At 33.8% G+C, this 21,008-nt stretch overlaps 2 protein-coding genes across 2 annotated transcripts; both read left to right on the top strand.

The window, feature by feature from the left end:
• The first annotated feature begins 1,655 nt into the window (after nt 1-1,655).
• LOC111898909 (uncharacterized) lies at nt 1,656-3,838 on the top strand. Its single transcript, XM_023894796.1, has 3 exons — nt 1,656-2,099; nt 2,945-3,297; nt 3,373-3,838. The coding sequence occupies exons 1-3, from the start codon at nt 1,656-1,658 to the stop codon at nt 3,836-3,838; spliced, it is 1,263 nt and encodes a 420-aa protein (XP_023750564.1).
• A 7,068-nt stretch (nt 3,839-10,906) lies between these two features.
• Nucleotides 10,907-20,575, top strand: LOC111898901 (protein REDUCED CHLOROPLAST COVERAGE 3). The gene is made up of 23 exons (XM_023894791.3): nt 10,907-11,218; nt 11,318-11,379; nt 11,456-11,548; nt 11,912-11,984; nt 13,756-14,115; nt 14,205-14,269; nt 14,451-14,582; nt 14,689-14,730; nt 14,793-15,314; nt 15,389-15,543; nt 15,667-16,141; nt 16,246-16,308; nt 16,384-16,485; nt 16,584-16,901; nt 16,984-17,076; nt 17,181-17,282; nt 17,374-17,478; nt 17,566-17,699; nt 17,798-17,981; nt 18,047-18,178; nt 18,407-18,519; nt 18,619-18,697; nt 19,064-20,575. The coding sequence occupies exons 1-23, from the start codon at nt 11,149-11,151 to the stop codon at nt 20,459-20,461; spliced, it is 4,872 nt and encodes a 1,623-aa protein (XP_023750559.1). The 5' UTR covers nt 10,907-11,148; the 3' UTR covers nt 20,462-20,575.
• The last annotated feature ends 433 nt before the right edge of the window (nt 20,576-21,008 follow it).

Below are 21,008 nucleotides of genomic sequence, written 5' to 3'. Positions count from 1 at the left end.
CAAAACAGAATTTGGATGAGGGTATAGTCGTGTTCCTAGTTTCATTTTTCAGTCACAACAATGAATATGTACGAACATTCAAGACTGCAAAAGATGTTGTACAACAGCAGAATATAACTTTTTATTTTGTTTGTTTGTTAAACAATGTTCTGGATCACATGTATGATCTTCCTTCACCAGGATTGTTAGGTTGCATTGTTAGTGGCGATGACAGTAACTGCAGTGGCTATGATATTGTAGTCCATTCTAATTCTAGTCCGCCACAGCGTATTAGTAAGCTCCATCCTGTCAAATGCCCCTGCAATATCCAATTTTGTTTCCATATGGTGAAGATGGTTGGTCTCCGCGGTTGAAATTGAGAAATGAAGTTGGTTTGGATGCTCGGAGTCTTACGGTTAACATGTATTATGCATATCAAATCAATGATCGATGAGAAATATGGTCTCCAATTTTAAATGCGTCCCAGCTATTTCATTAATATTTGGTGGATGCATATACTTGTATTGAGGCGGGACGGTTGGACTACATTACTAAACATCAAGACAGTCTTCGTTTTGAGTATGTTAGTGGTCTATACGATGCGCTTTCAAAGGGAGACATGGAAGCTCGGTCTGTTGGCAGCAAGTTTTTTTTCCAACCTCTTTTACAGGAGGCCCTCGGTACATGTATAGTCACTATCAGGATGCACTGGCCATATGTAGGGTTTATGGTAACCCACAATATTTCATAACTTTCACATGCAATGTAAAGTGGCCAGAGATAAGACGTTACATGGATATATATCGTGAGAAGGATCCAAATAGTAGGGAAGATATCATTGCGAGGGTTTTAAGTAGAAGGTTCATGCGTTTCTGGACTTCTTGAAACAAGACAAGACCTTTGGTGATGTTGATGCATGTATGTTATTTTCTTGGTTCATCACTTCAAATGTTTTGTTAATTCAGATTATTTTGGATTCAAGTATCTTATCAGTTATTTCGCTTTCATGATCATTCGATTTCGTATTTACCCTTTACTTTCACACTTAAATAAGAACGATATCTACTCTTGTATTTTCATTATGTCTATCTACATGCACTTACATTGTTTCCTACTTCTTGCATTATGATTCGTTCTCATTTGCATGCATGTCTCGTCTCACATTGTCACAACTGTATTGTTGCGTTCATACTAAATTACATTGCTGGATCCTTATTTTTTTAAAATTGAATGATTTTGAAATTTGGACCCTTTTTTCTTTCAATAGATAAATACTTTGTATTGTTATGTCATCTTATATTCTTACAAATCCGTTTTTACACTTTTGTGGAATTATATTAATATATTGTTATCTTCCATGTTCCCCTATTTGAAACATCCTAATTTTCACATACATATGACTAACATAAAACAAAGTACTACTTCTTTTTGTTATTTAACAAGTATAATTATCATCACAGATCTATATACCAAAGAGTTTCAAAAGAAAGGTCTCCCACATTGTCATATGTTGTTATGGGTAAATAGTTCATCAAAAATATGGAACGCTGAAGATGTAAATACATATATAACTGCTGAATTTCCAGATCCGGTTACAGAACCTGCATTGTATAAAAACAATTACTACATGCATGATTCATGGTCCATGTGGTCCACTAAACAAAAATGCTCCATGTATGAAGGATGGAAAATGTAAGAAACATTTTCCAAAGTTGTTACTCGAATCTACATTTTTCGATTCTGATGGTTATGTGCGTTACAATCGTTCTTCAGCAGCTAAACACACAACAACACGTGGGATTCCCATAGATAATGGGTATATCGTACCCTATAACAGAAGGTTATGTTCTCGGTTTGATGCACATATTAATGTTGAGTATTGTGGGTGGAACATGATGATAAGGTATCTCTTCAAATACATTTCTAAAGGAGCAGATCGTGTTAGATATGCACTCCAAAAAACTAAAACAGATGATACAGCTAGCCCAAGTGTTGTCACAAATAATAATAATGTGGATGCAAAACGAAAAGAATCTTCGTTCATAAATGAAATTCAGAATTTCTTAGATGGAAGATACATCTGTTCACATGAGGCGGCATGGCGTATTCTTGATTTTCACGTACATCACGACACCCACCTGTTCAAATTATGTCTGTCCATGGAGAAAACACATATCATATTGTGTTTAAAGAAGAGAGCATAATACAAGAGGTTTTGTCCAACCCATGTGCTTCTAAAACAACCCTTCTTGCATGGTTTGAGAGCAATGCAACGGATGCATCCGGTCGTGATGTGACATATGTTGACTATCCAAAGTATTACAAATGGGACGTTCCTTCTAAATCATGGATACATAGAGCTGATGACTCATTGAAAATGGTTGGTCGGTTTGTCTTTGTTCATCCATCGTCCGATGAGTTGTTCTATCTGAGAAGGCTACTTTCTCATCAGAAGGGTTGAAAATCATTTGAAGATAAATGCACCGTCTCCAACATTGTTCATCCAAGCTATAGAAGCGCTTGGAACGCATTAGGAATAATTGGAGATGATACCGAGTGGATGTGTGCATTCACCGAAACTTCAGTCTGGGCAACTTCAGCACAACTGCGATCCCTTTTCTGTCATCTGCTACTTTTTTGTGAAGTAAGTAATCCACGACTCTTATGGGAAGTGGCACATGAAAAGATGTGTGATGATTATCTCTACACAATGAAAAACATAATAATGGATAGGTCTTTGTCTTTCAGAGATGATCTCATAACACAGTAGCTGCTTCATACCTTAGAGGATACGCTTCGTTCCTCTGTCCCTTCGAGATCATTACATGATTTCGGTTTACCAATGCCATCATCTGATATCCTTAGTGTAATTCATAATCGACTCCTACTTGAAGAGATGACTTACAATAGGGAACAATTGCATTAAGAAGTTAATGAACTTCTTTCACGATTAAATGCACAACAGATGTCAATCTATGAAACCATTATTGGATATATTGAAAATAAGAAACAGATATTTATGTTTTACTATGGTCACGGTGGTACAGGAAAAACATTTCTATGGACTACGATTCTTTCTTATTTTAGATCGATTGGGAAAGTGGTTCTGGCTGTTGCTACATCTGGAATCGTATCATTGCTACTTCCATCTGGAACAACCGCATATTCAAGATTTAAGATTCCAATAGATCTGACAAACAAAAAATCTTGTGATATAAAAAAGAGAACGATGTTAGGTGATCTCATGTGTCATACATCACTTATTGTATGGGATGAAGCACCAATGAGTGACAGAAGATGTTTTGAATTTCTCGACAGGTCACTACGGGATGTTTTATAATGTAATGAAAAACCATTTGGTGGTATTTCTATCCTCCTTGGTGGTGACTTTAGACAAACGCTTCCAGTCGTCCCAAAAAGCACACGCTCTGAGATAATAGCGCTTACACTGCCAAATTCATATCTATGGGCCCTTTTCGAAGTTATGATGCTTACGGAAAATATGTGTTTGCTTTCAAACACAGATGCCGAAACACACACAATATCAATAATAGATTTTGCACGTTGGATCCTGAACATTGGAGATGGTTTGCTTGGATGTCCTAATACAGATGATCCGGACAACACATCTTGGGTTCAAATTCCAGAATCACTGTTGATACCATCCGAACCGAGTGCGTTGAAAGATCTTATACAGTTTGTGTATGGAGATTGTATACTCACCCACCCAATAGCCATAGATGTTTCACAAAGGGAAATTGTTTGTCCAACAAATGAAGTGGCAGATAAGATAAACAACATCGTCCTAAAAGCTATCACAAATTCCGGTGTAGTATATAACACTACAGATTCAATGTAGCCAAACGGAAAACACACATCTGATCTAGAAGGCTTGTATCCTATAGAATACCTAAATGAACTAGTATTTCCAGGAATCCCACCCCATGCACTTCACTGGAAACAAGGAACATCAATTATGTTATTGAGAAACATAAATCAGAAGGAATGATTGTGTAATGGTACACGGTTAATTGTTTCACAACTTCTACCAACCATAATCGAAGCTACCATAATGACCGGAACTTCTATTGGAAGACGTGTATACATTCCTCGCATAAATTCATACACACGCCGTCCGATTTGTCATTCAGTTTTTTAGGAAAACAATTCCCTGTCAAGATCTGTTATGCAATGACGATCAATAAAATCCAGGGACAGTCATTAAGAAAAATTAGTGTGTATCTAGCTCAACCAATTTTTGCACATGGACAATTGTATGTAGCTTTCTCCAGAGCAACATCGCCCGCAACTATAAAAATTGTTATAGAAACAAATGAACATTAGATATCTACCGAGACTAAAAACATTGCCTACAAAGATCTGCTACACAAAGTAATCCAGAAAGAGGTCTATAATAGCTGTCACAACCTGAATTTTAACTTTCATGTCATTGTTATTTACATTACCGTAATTATTTTCCAAACAACCCTTTATACCTACTATATTTAATGGCTAACACTTTTACCTCAATCAATCCCTGTCTTCCTAACAGTGAACACATAGCAGTCATGTGCAGTATAGTCGATCTGAAGTGTGAAGGTGTTGGAGCCCCTTTACAAGTGAGAATCATCCGCAAATGGAAGCACGATATTCGTCGATACGAGACATGGTACTTAGGTGTTGACAGATTTGTAAGTGTACAAAAAAAACGTAAAACATAAATATACAAAAACCAGTTATTGTGGTTATTGGTTAACACTTAATTACTTGTATAGGGAGATGCAATACAAATTATTGGACAACGGACCAGTCAAGCTTATATCGAATCAATATTCAAATTGTTGGATTGCTACACAATTTCAGAATACAGTTGTCCAGAACTTGACAGACACCAAAAGGTATTAGAGAATGATTTCTACATTGAGGTCGGTCTGATTTCAGTAATAAAGCCACTTCCGGATACAATGACAATACCAAGACATTGGTTCCGGTTTGTGACAAAACCACGTCTCATGGAACTTGGAGAAAAAACACCTTATTATCCAGGTATACGGATCTGTCTTTCATTCTATATCACACAGATTAGCCACATAATAACATTAATTGCTTTTTTAGATTTTGTTGGTGTTCTATGAAAGATCAAAGACTGTAGAAAACTAAATGATGAGCCATATGTTTTCCTCATCCTAACGGACAACAGGTAACCCTGATATCATGTAACATATATTAATTATAGATTACACTTCCATCAAATAATAACATCATACATTAAACATTTAGTGGCAACGAACTTTCAATAAACCTATGGAATGAATGCATCACGGTCCCAACAAAATTCAACTGCGATCTACTCATCCCATTACCCACCATTACAGTTGTTGCTGTTACAAACCTAAAATCTTCCATTTCTGCAGGTATGCGACTTCCACCATCAAACTTACAAAAAAATACTATCATACCATAATAATCCTTATTAATGAATATAATCCCATTTTCATCCCTAAAGGAATTACGCCATGGATCATCCCATGCCACCCATGTATACATAAATCCAGAAATACCTGAAACAGCATCGTTTATCGATATGTATGACACATTTCTCATCCATAAACAACACGTTTCTTGAATAAAACTATTGTTAACCAAATGACTATCTAATTTCAGTTTCAGTGGGCCACAAAGATCTGTTTCTATTCCATCTAGAATACCGGTTACACTGTAGGATATCAAAACAAGAAAACGATCAGACTTACTGGTCATGCTACATGATATCTTCCTAGGTAATTTCATTGAATGATAGTGACAAAAAGTGATTCCCTAACACTACAACCATCTGTTTGCAGGATAAGACATTCTTGATCAAAGCAACAATCACAAATATTTTGTTTCAAGACAATTGGTATCATGTTCTATGTCCCAATTGTAGAGATCCCATTCATAAACGAGGCTCACAATGATACTGCAGTGCACATTCTGTCATTGAAAACCCAACATTTTTGTAAGTACATTTCATTCTACATTAAAAACATTTGTGTTGTATACCATATCCTAACAAACTTATTCTAAAACTAGATATAAATTTAGCCTAACACTAAATGACACAACTGACACAATATCAACAATCATATTTGATACCTCATGTCAGAAACTGCTCAACTCTACCCTTCAAAATCTCATAGCAAACAACAACACCATTAACAGGAAAACACTTCCACGTTTTATTACTGAGCAGAAAGGGCAGACAAAAAACATGTCAATTCACATCCTAAAAGCATCCGCTCAAGAAAACTTACGGTTCATAATCGTATACATTGAAAGCTCGAAGCCTACATCACAAACAGATGTTCCGACCACAAGGTCCACATTGCAACAAAACACACTGGAATCGAGAACGTTTGTGACACGTGCTGCACGTGCCCTATCATACAACACCACTGATATACACATAAATCATATTACTATATTTGATGCCTTTATGTTTTCTAGCACGTCCTCTATGTTAGATACAGATGAGCTAACACCATCAACATACACAAAACGAAGCCGCAAAAAATAGATGCCATCCCGTCTTGTTTCTCTTATCACAGATGTATCACGTTCTTTCATGCTTAATATCACATGTTCCATAAACACTTTCTCTGCTTTTGTATGTAAACAACATAACACTTTCGGCCAATATGTTAAGTATGCAACCTTAAATGCTATAACCTTTATCAAACGTACCACTTATGTATCACTTTCTCTCCTTTTGTATGTAAACAACATAACACTTTATGCCAATATGTTAAGTGTGCAACCTTGAATGCTATAACCTTTATCAAATGTACCACTTATGTATGCCTTCAATATATAGAAAACACCCTACTACAACCTCAATTCTGGACCATCCTAAAATATCCATTTCCTACAGATTCATTTCACAAAAAACACACAACATCTCTATCATTACAAAGAACACACTATCCTTTTTGTAATATTAACAACAATTCTTTTCTTTTCATGCACATTTTGTCCACCTTACAAACAAACACATGAATGATCATTATCCAATGACAACATAACTAACCGAAAAGGTTGCCCACAGTTAGCTGGGGTACATTAATCCTACACATTTTTAATTCACAAAACTAACTACCCTACATTCCAAATCAATAGGACAAACATAAAAAACAACATTTACCACAACCCAATTGGCCACCCAATTAAAGACAATATATACAACAATATTTTACCGCAATACCCATTTACTTCTATTGACCAAACACAGTTGGAATACATTGGTTAAAGAATGCTAATCCACTAAAAAGGTCCCTACAAACATAAATAATTCACAAAAATTTACTTATTCCAAGAGTATTTTACTACAATACCACTGCTAACATTATTTTCAAATATACATCCACAAACACTTTGACGACAATGTAGCTTTCTTTATTAAAATTGACAAGAAATATTTTTTTTAGACAAAATTCACATACAAGCATCTTTTTCCCTATAATACCCATTTTACCCATGGATGTCCTTTACAACAATAAGAACCACATAAACCTGCAATTCCCTAAAATCCATCAGCACCAAAAGAAAACACATTTAACACAAACATCCTTAATCTATAATCAGTAGATTTAAAATACTAATTATCACTTCCATTGCTTAAAACATAACACCATTACATTAGATATCACCACCACACATACGGTTCCCTACCGATTACCTATACACAACAAACTAAAACAAAAGAGATACCATTTCCAAAATGGACAACATTCGACCATACCCATTTATAACCCCAAAACACCATACACATTCCAAAACAAAAGACCGAAACAACCACCTGCAAAAAACTATCACCTTAATCCACATAAGGTCGATCATCCTCTGGTAGAGTCTTCAACTCTTTCCTCAGTTCCTCGATTCTCATTTCCGCTTCCCTCCCCAGCTTATACATGGTTTGGATAGCTTTCCCTGCTTCATATGTGTTATGAATGAGTAGCTTCTCCATCCGCAGATAGTTAACATACGTAGGTCCCTGATTCATGTTTCATTGTATTTCCTCCTTTATTTGTTGGTTCAGATAGAAATCGTTTTCAACATTTGCCAACGCAGTTGTTTTAGCTTCTACCTGGTTAATCAGAAGTTTGATGATCTTTTCCATTTGTTGCGACTTCATGCCTTTTCCTGCTCGATTTCTACGACCCACGTTCGAAAGCGATGTGTACAAAAAAGGAGATGTGTGCAAAAAAGGGTTATCGCTTTACGGATCTTATACAACCCAGATTACCCTCCATGACGATTGTTTTCCTATGGTTAATGCGATCATCAATTCAGCTGACGTACATGACGTTTTGCTTACCACACTCAACCTGTTGACCTCTCCCAAGTCGGCTGCATTTACCACTCCCTAATCATTCCCTTATGTCCCTGTAACCCCATTATTTTTATCTACTAAAATTACGATACACACACACACATACACATACACACACACACATATATATATGTGTGTGTGTGTGTGTGTGTTACAAAAATAAAATATCCATTAAAACATAAACATAACTGCCTAATACATACCGAAAAAGAAAAAAATAAAACAATGATCAAAACCAAACCCCGTGGAACAGGGTACCCCAGCTAGTTGTTTATTATATTTATATAATTAATATATATATATATATATATATATATATATATATATATATATATATATATATATATATATATATATATATATATATATATATATATATAAATTTTGTTAACTGGAGCCCCACGAGGGTTTTAGGACGGAACTACCCGCTTCCGTACCCGTCTCCATTTTTTTTAAATAAATACCCTCAAGCGGGACGGGCCGCTCCCACATTTGACATCCAATTAAATATAGAGTAGATTACATTTTTAGTACCTATAGTTTGCTTAGATTCATATGTTCAGTCTAATCTTTGAAAATTTGACAAAATATATCGCTATGGTTTAAAGAAATTACACTTTATATCCTTAGTCCATTTAAAAAGACCATTTTACCCATACTTTTATATTTTGTTATATATATATATATATATATATATATATATATATATATATATATATATATATATATATATATATATATATAATTTTTTAATTTTTTTTATATTTTCCTGCTTACATTTTATTTTATTTATTTATATTTTTTATGATTTATATATATTTTTTGAAAGTTTATTCGAATATAATGCTTTTTTATATTTTATTTGTTTACATTTCTTTTGACTTTATTTTTAAACAATTTTTCTAGTATTTTTTAATGTTTTGTTCAAATATATTTTTTAATGTTATTCTTATATTTTTGTAAAGCTTTTTATAAATATTTGTTGTATAGAAATATAAAGAAGTTTGTTTAATGTGAGTATGATTAACACATATTATGTATAAAATTATTTATTTTAATAGGGTTATTGTATAGGCTAACCGCAATTCGAAAAGAATGTCAATTGTTTTAAGTTCAATTTTTTTAGCTTTAGTAATTTTTTTACATTTTGTTGCGAATGACAAATGCCGGTCAGAATTTCTATAACTCAAACACATGTGTCAATGTTTTTGAGTTCATTTTTTTTTTTTCATTTTTAGAAATTCTATTCGTTTTCGAGTTATATGGTTTCCAATTTATCATTATATAACTTGAAACCCGTTTTTGAAGTTTAGTTAGTCTATCCGTTAATCCTATTAAAAAAAACTTTATACCTAATCTATGTTAATAATATTCAAATTTAAGGAACATTTTTACATTTTTTACAATAAGTAATTTAAAAAGGATAAACAAATAAAACGTCAAAAAAAAAATTAAATGTATTCAAACAAAATGTCAAAAACCGGAAAAAATTATTCTAAAAAATATAAACAATCTAAATGTAAAAAAAATATTAAACAATATATTAAAAAAATGTCAAATAAAATCTAAATAATTAAAATAAAATGTAAGTGAAAAAAAACAATATTATATATATATATATATATATATATATATATATATATATATATATATATATATATATATATATATATATATATATATATATATAAAAGAAAAACAAAAAATTAAAAATAAGGGTAAAATAGTCTTTTTGAATGAACTAAGGATATGCAATGCAACTTCTTTAAACCACATGGATACATCTTATCACCAAACCATAGGACCAAAATTGTAATTTACTGTTAATATATCTTATAAAACATAAATATATATGTGTCTTAATAATTGTCACTTCCTTTTCTTTCAACTCTCTATATAGTTTTTTCTTTATGAAACTAATTGGTTGTTCTGTTAGTTTTAATTTATCATCAAACTGATAAAGGATATATGTTTTGTTGACGTCGAATCGTTAGATATTGACCTTTATTAATTGAAACTAATATTAGTTAACTATTGAAATTTAATAGTTAGATTGTACAAATTGATAAAATATAAATTTGCAGTGCGGTGCGGTTTGAACCTTAGTTTTCTAACTTCAAACCACAAATCGTACTGTAAAGTGGTGTTTATAAAAAATACAAACCGTAAACTGCACCGTAAAAATCAAAAACCACATAATGCAATACGGTGTGGTGTGGTGCGGTGCAGACGATTTATGTGGTTTGATTCACATCTGTAATTCATATAACATGTATGTCAATAAAAAATACAAAGTTTTATAATGATAAATTAAAAAATACAAAATTGAAAACTAAGTGATTAAATCTTATAAAAAAAAAGTTTACTACATAAATAGAATAATTTGATTACTTTTATTGATAGTGTAAACTTTTTTAATTATAATTTTAAAGATTCTTGACACGTTTGAATGTATATATCATCTTATATAACAAAGTTAATTGTTAACCCTACTTAATATAATATTCTCTCTCCTTCACAATGTCACACGGTCTCTTAAAAGGGCTATCACATGTATCTTGTAGTTAGAGAGAGAGAGAATCACAGTAGCAAAGGAGAGGCCAGGAAAATTTCAGAAATCCACAAATAGAGATAGCTCCCAAGACACACTCTTATCCTTATATCTTCATCTTCATATATCTTCTCATATCAACCAATTCTTCATTAATTTCTCAAATGGCATTTTCCATTCGCCATTGAAGAACCCTCCTTTTTCCATTCCATTCTCAATACACGGAAACAATAAAAACAACTCAGAAGCTATGGCACCGAGGTCAAACAGAGGAAAAGGAAACAAAACCAAAGCCGATAAGAAGAAGAAGGAAGAGAAAGGTCTTCGTCTTCTTCTTCTCTTAATCTTCTCTGTTCTCTAATCGGAATCTCATTCAGAATCAATAACAGTTACAGTAACATGATTTTTAATTTTTGCAGTTGTTCCTAGTGTTCTAGACATAACTATCATCACTCCTTATGAAACTCAAGTTATACTCAAGGTAAATTACAACTAAGGATTTGCGAATTCATTTATTTGTTAGATGGATTTCAACTTAATTTGTAACGAAAATGCAGGGCATCTCCACAGACAAAATACTCGACGTGAAGAAATTACTAGCTGTTAATGTCGATACTTGCCATCTAACCAATTACTCTCTCTCACACGAGGTGAACTTCCCATAGAAATTCACGATAATTGCATTAATTTGGTTCGAACATTTCAGATTAATTATCAATAACACTCGTTACTAATTACCAAAACTATTGATGAATAATTACTATGTTTTCGGCGCTAATTTCAATCCTTGATTATTGGAGAAATTGGTGACAAAACTAATTCCTAGAGCCTAAATTCTGAAACTCACAACACCATTAAAGCTGTAATTAATGATGAACAGCATGTCATAGTGAAATTGGTCTGTATTTGAAAATTTTGGCTCTAGAAATAAGGGGTAGACTGTAATTAATTATTGGCATTGAAAATGTCTGTAAATCTGTAGTAATTTGTTGGCATTGAATAATTTTGAACAGGTTAAAGGAGCAAAGTTGAATGATAGGGTGGATTTGGTTTCTTTGAAGCCATGTTTGATGAAGATGGTTGAAGGTAGGTTGCTTTTTTCACCAATATCCCACAAAACTACAAACAATAAATCATCGATTAAATCTTATATATACATTTATATCAACATATATATGCATATAAATGTATGTATTTAGGTATAATATTTTCTTGACTTTTTTTGGGTTTTTAAATATTTGATATCTACAACTCCTATGAAATATCGCTTGTCTAGATGACTAGATCTTTGGATGCAGTTCAAACAAGGAAAAAAATTTTGAAAGCTTTTTAAAGAAAAAATTGAATGCATATTCCTAAAGCTGTCATATTTATTAAAGAAATCACAGCTACATAAGATAGATTTCTTAAAATAGTAATGTTTTTTTTTTACAAAAAGGTTTCAGTTAAAAGAATATTTATTTATTGTTATTGTTATTATTACATTATAAAACTGATTTTTGTTGAAATTGTTAGTTTCATTAAATTGCCACCTCTAGTTTTATTAAATTGCCTATATGTATTTAATGTTTCTCTTTTACATAAAAAAAATTATTTAATTACTTATTAATGCCTACATATTATATGTTTTTTTTACTAAATTATATATTTTTTGAAAAACAAAAAATTATTGATATAAAGGCATATTCTACCGAAATGCCCAAGGGATACATGACAAAATTATTGTGTACACCAATGTCGTACGCTATGGCATGTTCTTTACTTATTTTTAAAAGCTCACCCAATCGTGAATTAAATGATTACACAAACCTCGAAAAACAATATAAAAACCCAATTGGGAGGATAGAAAAACTATTAAATATTTCTGCCAATTATCTTTTTTTTAGTATTAAATAATTAAGATTGCGGAATTTCAAACAAATATTATACAACAAAAGTTCTAATTCTTTCACTGATTGTTTTTGCTTCTGATTTTAGCTTTAAATAGTCAATGTTAAAGAAACAATATTATGATTGTAATACAATAACTTTTATAATTATATTTTATACATAATTATTATTATTACTTTTTAAATTAAGAATAATTTAAACTCAAACAAAAGTTTTGTATGAAATCGATGTGTTTTAATAGGCACAGAAATACTCATTTCACCTGTTACATATAAGTTTCGTCTTATTAATTTTGCCACTTTATATAACCCAATGGGTTCATTCTGCCACCAGTAATTTTTTTTTTATATATTTTTTTAGTTATACTTCTGTCTTTTGATTTCCTTCAAAGTTTTCCTTATTATTTATTTTTGTCTTTTAATTTCCATAAAAGCTTCCTTTGCAATATTCCCAACTTGTCCATTTTTGTCGGGTAGTTTCACAATTATATAAAATTACCAATAACTTTCTTACTTTTTATATTTTTATGGAATTTGGAGTTTTACATGTTTATAACGCTCTTGAAGATACGTATCTGTTTGGAAAAAAGTAAATTTGAGAACTATTTTACTAAAAAATTAAAATTAAAACAATTTCATAAATTAATACTTTTGAAAAGTTACATAATTATATATTATATATAAGTAATATGGTATAACGGAATAGCTCATGATATATACTATAAATTAATGAGATATGTTTTTGTATTTATTTAGCATAGCAAGCTATTATTTAATTAGTTGATATAATGTTAATCATTAAAATTACAGACATAATATAAAATTATATGTCAGAAGGTTTATTTTTATAATGTCATGTGATATTTAATTTCTCTTTTGAAAAATAAATTATATCGATTTATAGAATATTTGTAAAATTTGAAGACACGTGTTTTATATTTACAAAATTGCCATTGACATTTTTGAAGAGGACTACACGGAGGAGGCGCATGCGGTGGCGCACGTGCGGAGACTATTGGATATCGTCGCGAGCACAACGCGTTTCGGGAAGCCCAAGGCGAGAAGAGCCACCACAGTCGCCGGAGGAGAAGCTCGATCCAAGAAGGGACGATCTCAAAATGTGCAGGTTACAGCCGGCCGACCTGTCTCTCCCTTGTCTGATGGAGGAGAAACCGTTGAAAATGGCGGTTCCTCCGAAACAGAGACAACTGCGGCTGCAACTTCTCCGGTATCGGGGAACCTCGACATGGCAGCCATTCATCCGGTTCCGAAGCTCTCCGATTTCTACGAATTCTTCTCTTTCTCAAATCTCTCTCCACCTATCTTACGTAAGCACCAGGTTTCCTTTTGAGTTTTCGTTCTTATCGGAGATTAACGCCAGTTTAATTAATCGATCTTTGCCATTTTTAATTCTCAGAATTGAAAAGAATTGATGGCCAGGATGCGCAGGAGAAGCGCGAGGGCGATCACTTCGAAATGCAGGTTCTCTCTCAAACTCACACACATTGTTTCTCGAGACGAAACTCCATTGTCACACAATTATGAAATCATAAATTGCCATCACAACTTACGAAGTTGTTTGTGTCGATCATAAAATTCAACATACTTTGAAGAAAAAACAGTGAATTATTCGCAAAGATGATAATATCTTCTCTATTTGCAGATTAAAATATGTAACGGAAAGTTATTTCAAGTAGTTGCATCCACAAAGGGCTTCTACGCCTTGGGAAAGCAGTTTTTGCAAAGCCATTCCCTGGTGGATCTTCTTCAACAGCTCAGCCAAGCTTTTGCTAACGTCAGTATATTATTTCCTTTTCTGCTTCATCTCTATGTTCTCTCTTCTATTAATTGGAAGAAATGTGTAAGAGAAAAATACTCAGTTTTATGTTGAAATTATGCAGGCATATGATTCCTTGATGAAAGCCTACTTAGAACATAATAAGGTAATATATAATTGATGCTATAAGAGTGTAATTGGAAACTGACATTATGTTTTTTTTTTCAGTTTGGTAATCTTCCATATGGTTTTCGGGCCAACACTTGGTTAGTTCCTCCATCCATTTTGGACTCAGAATCAAACTTCCAGCCACTTCCATCAGAAGATGAAAACTGGGGTGGCAATGGTGGAGGCCAAGGGCAAAATGGTCAACATGACCATAGACCATGGGCCACAGAGTTTGCAATATTAGCCAGCCTTCCTTGCAAGACTGAGGAAGAAAGGGTGATTCGTGATCGAAAGGCATTCTTGCTTCATAGCTTGTTTGTTGATGTCTCTATCTTTAAAGCTGTTTCAACCATACGCAAAGTCATAGATTCTGTTGCAACATCAAACTGTTCTCCAGGATCAATAGTACGTGAGGATCGTGTGGGGGACTTGTTTATTACAGTGAGGCGTGATGCAGCTGATGCAAGCTCAAAGTCAGAAGTGAAGGTAGTTGGTGTTGGATCTCCTACCATGTCTTCTGAGGAAGTTGCTATAACAAATTTACTCAAAGGAATAACAGCAGATGAAAGTGCAGTAGTCCATGTAAGTATGCCTTAACTCAATCTCCTGTTAGCTATGGAATCTTTATAAATATAGCCAACTTTTACTGTTTACAGGACACCACCTCCCTGGGTACTGTATTTGTAAGACATTGTGGATATACAGCAACTGTAAAGATTGTTGGTGACATCAAAAAGGCAAAGTTCATATCACAAGATATATCGATTGATGATCAACCAGAAGGTGGAGCTAATTCCCTTAACATTAACAGGTATGGACCTGTGTCCTCATTTATATACATGTATAAAGATTTCTGAAATTAATAAATTCCAAATCATAATAACAAAAGATCCCCAAAATCATTAGTACTTGTTTTGTGTGGAACCTTTTACAGCTTAAGGGCTCTGCTTCCCAACTCAAGAGATGTGGAATTATCAGGATCCATGTCATCTGAACAGGGGAATGTTGAAGCTTCAAGGTGTTTGGTTAAACAAGTAATAAAAGAAAGTTTGAAGAATCTGGAGAAGTCAGAAGCTTCTGGAAAGCCTATCAGATGGGAATTGGGATCTTGTTGGGTACAACATCTGCAAAAGCAGGAAACACCATCAGGAGACAATTCACCCAATGAAGATAAAGCTGAAACAGTGGTTAAAGGCTTAGGAAAACAATTTAAAATGCTGAAAAAGCGGGAAAAGAAGCAAAATGATGCTGATTCCTCTGATGAAACAGAAGAAAACAATTTAGGTCAAGAAAGCAGTGTCAGTGAGTCAGACATCAAAGAGTCAAACTCGGAGTCAGAGTTGACTAAATTGATTCCAGAAGAAGCCTTCTTAAGGTTGAAAGAAAGTGGAACTGGTCTTCATTTGAAGGTTTGTTCATCTCTTTTCAAAAATAAAAGCAAGGAATTACTTTCATACTTTGTTTGAAAAGGCTAAGTGCTCTCTTTAATCTTTATATGCTCCTTGTATAACAGTCACGAGATGAGCTTATTGAAATGGCACATGCTTATTATGATGAAGTTGCATTGCCTAAATTGGTAATATACCTTTTTACATAATAAATTTTACCATACGCTTGAATGGCAAAATGAAAATTTTGGTCTTTTTTTTAGGTGACAGATTTTGCATCACTTGAACTTTCTCCGGTTGATGGGCGAACACTCACTGATTTCATGCATTTAAGAGGGTTACGTATGCGCTCTTTAGGACGTGTGGTGAGTTTTTTGAATAATGTTCCAAGATTTCTATTTACATTTATTAATAAATAAAAAATACTAATAAATATCTGACCTACTCTAATTTTACTAATTAGGTTGAACTTGCTGAGAAGCTTCCTCATATACGATCACTATGTATTCATGAGATGGTGACACGTGCCTTTAAGCATATACTTGAAGCGGTTGTTGCTTCTGTTGAAAATTTTGCTGAGTTGTCAGCAACAATTGTGTCAGCTTTAAATTTCTTGTTTGGGGTGTGGGGAATAGATGATAAGAGTAAAGAATTTACTGAAGATCAAAGTCTTAAGTTACATTGGTTGCAATCTTTTTTGGCAAAAAGATATGATTGGAAGATGAAGGATGAATACCAACAGTTGAGGAAGTTATCAGTTCTCCGTGGACTCTGTCACAAGGTACCATTTCACATCAACTTTTTTTTTTTAGTTTTTCAATTTTATAAAAAAATAAAATACTGATAGCTTCAGTCACATCCAGATTGGTTTGGAATTGGTTTCACGAGACTATGATATGGAAACTCCAAATCCGTTTAGGAGTTCTGATATTATCAGCATGGTCCCCGTTTGTAAGGTATCTCTCTCTCTCTCTCTCTCTCTCTCTCTCTCTCTCTCTCACACACACACACACACACATACAAAAAGAAACATCCCCTAACATTGATGTATATTTAACAGCACGTATTATGTTCTTCTGCTGATGGGCGTACGTTACTAGAATCTTCCAAAATTGCCCTTGATAAAGGAAAACTAGAAGATGCAGTTAACTATGGAACCAAGGTAACATTAAATCAAAAAGTTTCATTCTTTATATGAATAAAAGCAAGGTGTTATTTGTTAACATTTGTATATACTATATACAATATTGAAGGCACTTGCAAAGATGATAGCTGTATGTGGTCCTTATCACCGAACCACTGCTAGTGCATACAGCCTCCTTGCAGTAGTTCTTTACCACACTGGTGACTTCAATCAGGTAAATAAATTCATGTAAAAATCTATTTACTATTCTCATGGAAAAATCTACCTTTTTGTTAAATAAATATAATCCTGTGTAATGTAGGCAACAATTTATCAACAAAGGGCTTTGGACATAAACGAGAGAGAACTCGGGCTTGATCATCCAGACACAATGAAAAGTTACGGGGACCTTTCGGTCTTTTACTATCGTCTCCAACATATTGAACTGGCGCTCAAGTAAGTCAATCTTGTTGACTTTTTCGTCAAACATTTGACCAGGTGGTTAATGATTAATAAAATAAATTAATATTACATTGTGATTGTGGTTTTCACAGATATGTCAATCGTGCTCTGTTTCTTTTGTATTTCACTTGTGGACTCTCTCACCCCAACACAGCTGCTACTTATATTAATGTGGCTATGATGGAAGAGGGTATGGGAAATGTCCATGTTGCCCTCAGATACCTTCATGAAGCCTTAAAGTGTAACCAAAGATTACTAGGAGCTGATCACATACAGGTCCCTCTCTCTCTCTCTCACACACACACACACAGTTGTTTGACTAAATATGTTTGACTCTACAGACTGCTGCAAGCTATCATGCCATAGCTATAGCTCTTTCATTGATGGAAGCTTATTCCTTAAGCGTGCAACATGAGCAAACTACATTGCAGATTCTTCAAGCAAAATTGGGAGTAGAGGATCTTCGTACTCAGGTAAGCATTCTACTTTAAATTTTTTACCCATTATAGCAATGACTTTTGAATTATGATGACATGAGCTCAAATAAAAACATTCTAAATATTTTGCCACGTCAGCAGTATTATTACATGTGTACATCCTACATGGACAATGACATCGCATAAGCCTTGGAACAGATTTCAGATGATGGTGTATTGATTTGTGTTTTTTTTTTGTTTTTTTTTTTATTTTGATGTGATTAGGATGCTGCTGCATGGCTTGAATATTTTGAATCAAAAGCATTAGAGCAGCAAGAAGCAGCAAGAAATGGAACTCCAAAACCAGATGCTTCGATTGCAAGCAAGGGTCATCTTAGGTATTAATATGGTATATCCAATTTTTACCCAAATGTAGAAGACTGTTTAATTGTTTACCTCTGTTGACTAATAAATATACTTTGACTTCATTCTTGCAGTGTATCAGATCTACTTGATTTCATTAATCCAGATCAGGATTCCAAGGGAGGAGATGCACAGAGGAAACGTCGTACCAAGGTAGTTAAATACAGAGTTTAACAAAGCAACAAAAGTTTTTTTTTTTTTTTTTTTTTTAACAAATATATTTTTAGTACTTAACTTGACCTACAAACAAGGTTTGTTTGGTTGGACGGAATGGAATTGGATGGGGTAATGGAATTAGCAAGGTGATGGAATGAGTGATTACATTCCATGGTCATGTTTGGTTAGCCTAGTTGAACGAAATAAATTTTTGAATGGAGTTTTTATAGTATATGTAAATAAAAAGATATATAACTTTAAATATATATTCTAAACATTATTGTAATTACAATTAACGAACTTGAATGTGGAAACCAGAAAATGAAAAATAAAATAAAGTATATTCTGCTACTATATTATCAGGCATCACCAGTTGGCGAAAAGTCTCCTGAAGTACAAACACAAACAGATTCAAAAAACAATGATACTGTTGAAACCACTACTATTCAAGAAGATGAACCAGAGGTGGTAATCCAAAAACCGAAAAAGGACGAAAATACCCCTAAAAATGTAACACTAGTCACAGAAGAATTCCAAGAGCCAATCTCCGATGAAGGATGGCAAGAAGCCAATCCAAAGATCCGGTCAGGGTCAGGACACACGGGTCAAAAAAAGTTCAACCGAAGACGTCCGGACCTAACCAAACTACACATCCAGGAAAAAAAGGAAGCCATTGTCATTCCAAAAGTAACCCCAAGAACAAGTTCAATTTCCAAAATCACCCCTAGGGTTTCCCCAACCACCGCAACTATGGCTTCCAAGTCTGTCTCATACAAAGCAGTTGCAGTCGCCCCACCAGGTACAATTCTCAAACCCTTACTCGAAAAACAAGAACTTCACGAGGACAAAAACGTAAAAAACATCACATCAGAGGATGAGGTCAAGAATGAAGAACAACAACCGCAACCTGATGTTGTAGATCTCACAATACCAGAGGATGAGGTCATAAAAGAAGTAGACACAGTTCACGAAACTACACCAGAATCAGAAAAGTCAACAAAGTCAACGGAAGAAAATAAAGATTCAGAAACAAGTAGTAACACAACAGACAACACAACCGAAACAAACGGAAGCAAACTTTCAGCTTCAGCTCAACCATTCAGCCCTCAAAACAACGTGTACGATGTCATCCCCGAATATCCGCCAATCGCAGCTCGAGTCCCGTGTGGGCCCCGCTCGCCTTTATACTACCGAATGACACAATCCCAATCGTTTCGGTTAAAAAACGGGTTCTTAAAATACCAAATCCCTGGAAGTGGGTTCGGGTCCGGGTCAGGGTCTAGCCCACGGATCATGAACCCACACGCACCTGAGTTCGTCCCAAAACGGGCTTGGCAGGGTTCGGAAGGTGGGACAGTTGGGTCCGGGTCAGGGTCGAGTGAAGATGAGAAGGTGAAAAAGATGAGTTCGGATGTTGAAAAAGCTGAGCTGGCGAGACAGATTCTGTTGAGTTTTATTGTGAAGTCGGTTCGTGATAACTCGGAGGTGAAAAGTGAAAGTGAGAGTGAGAGTGGAGTGGTTAAAAGTGATAGTGCACCCCCACAGTCACAGACACAGACACAGACACCCGCGATTATGAAGATAATTTATGGGGATGATGAAGGAGTGGTGGAGAAAAATAAAGATGATAATGGAAATGGAGATGGTGAAGGGTTTGTTATGGTGACGAAAAGGAGAAGGAATAAACAACAATTTGCAAGTGGGGTGAGTGGGTTGTATGGACATACTCAACAGCAATCTGTGTCTGCTTCCGTGCGTTGAGTTAAGTTGAATGAATAAAATTGGTTCAAATCTGCTGCGAGTATTGTTGTTGTTACTCTTGGTGTAAGAGGTTTTGTTTGACTCATAATAATAAAATCATTAATGTTTGGTTTATGTAACATTAAATCTGACAACTGGGTTGTTAGTTTTTTTCAAATATGACCATTTTGTTTTTGGATCAAATCAGTAAAAGGATAAAATACTCTTTTTACTAACATTTAACGGCAATGTTTAACAGAGATGGTGATAAAGACCATAATAAATCGAAAGGGACTGCCTATGTAACAAAAAGTAAGATTGGACACAAGTTGTAATTAAAGATTATTTGAAAATAAGTATAAGAATTTACTTAATATTGATTTATATGATACATTGAATGATTATAGCAATTGACATATTTTGTATCCAGCCTTCAATTCACAAACCAACAACAATTTTTGGTTGTTATATCAATAAGATATTAAAAAAAACTATATTTAAATGGATTGGTAATTAAGCCTTTTCATTAAAAAAAGTGTTATATCAATAAGCTATTGAAAAATCTATA

This window comes from Lactuca sativa, chromosome 4 (assembly GCF_002870075.4).
Source record: "Lactuca sativa cultivar Salinas chromosome 4, Lsat_Salinas_v11, whole genome shotgun sequence".
Lineage (NCBI taxonomy): Eukaryota > Viridiplantae > Streptophyta > Magnoliopsida > Asterales > Asteraceae > Lactuca > Lactuca sativa.
This window is presented reverse-complemented; position numbering and strand designations above follow the sequence as displayed.

Coding starts and splice junctions, on each gene's coding strand:
- LOC111898901 (XM_023894791.3), top strand. CDS start 11,149: ATGGCACCGAGGTCAAACAGAGGAAAAGGAAACAAAACCAAAGCCGAT. Junction 14,270..14,450: donor GCGATCACTTCGAAATGCAG/GTTCTCTCTCAA, acceptor CTCTATTTGCAG/ATTAAAATATGTAACGGAAA. Junction 18,179..18,406: donor TAGAGGATCTTCGTACTCAG/GTAAGCATTCTA, acceptor TGATGTGATTAG/GATGCTGCTGCATGGCTTGA.
- LOC111898909 (XM_023894796.1), top strand. CDS start 1,656: ATGAAGGATGGAAAATGTAAGAAACATTTTCCAAAGTTGTTACTCGAA. Junction 2,100..2,944: donor GGCGTATTCTTGATTTTCAC/GTACATCACGAC, acceptor AATGCACAACAG/ATGTCAATCTATGAAACCAT. Junction 3,298..3,372: donor TGTTTTGAATTTCTCGACAG/GTCACTACGGGA, acceptor TGGTGACTTTAG/ACAAACGCTTCCAGTCGTCC.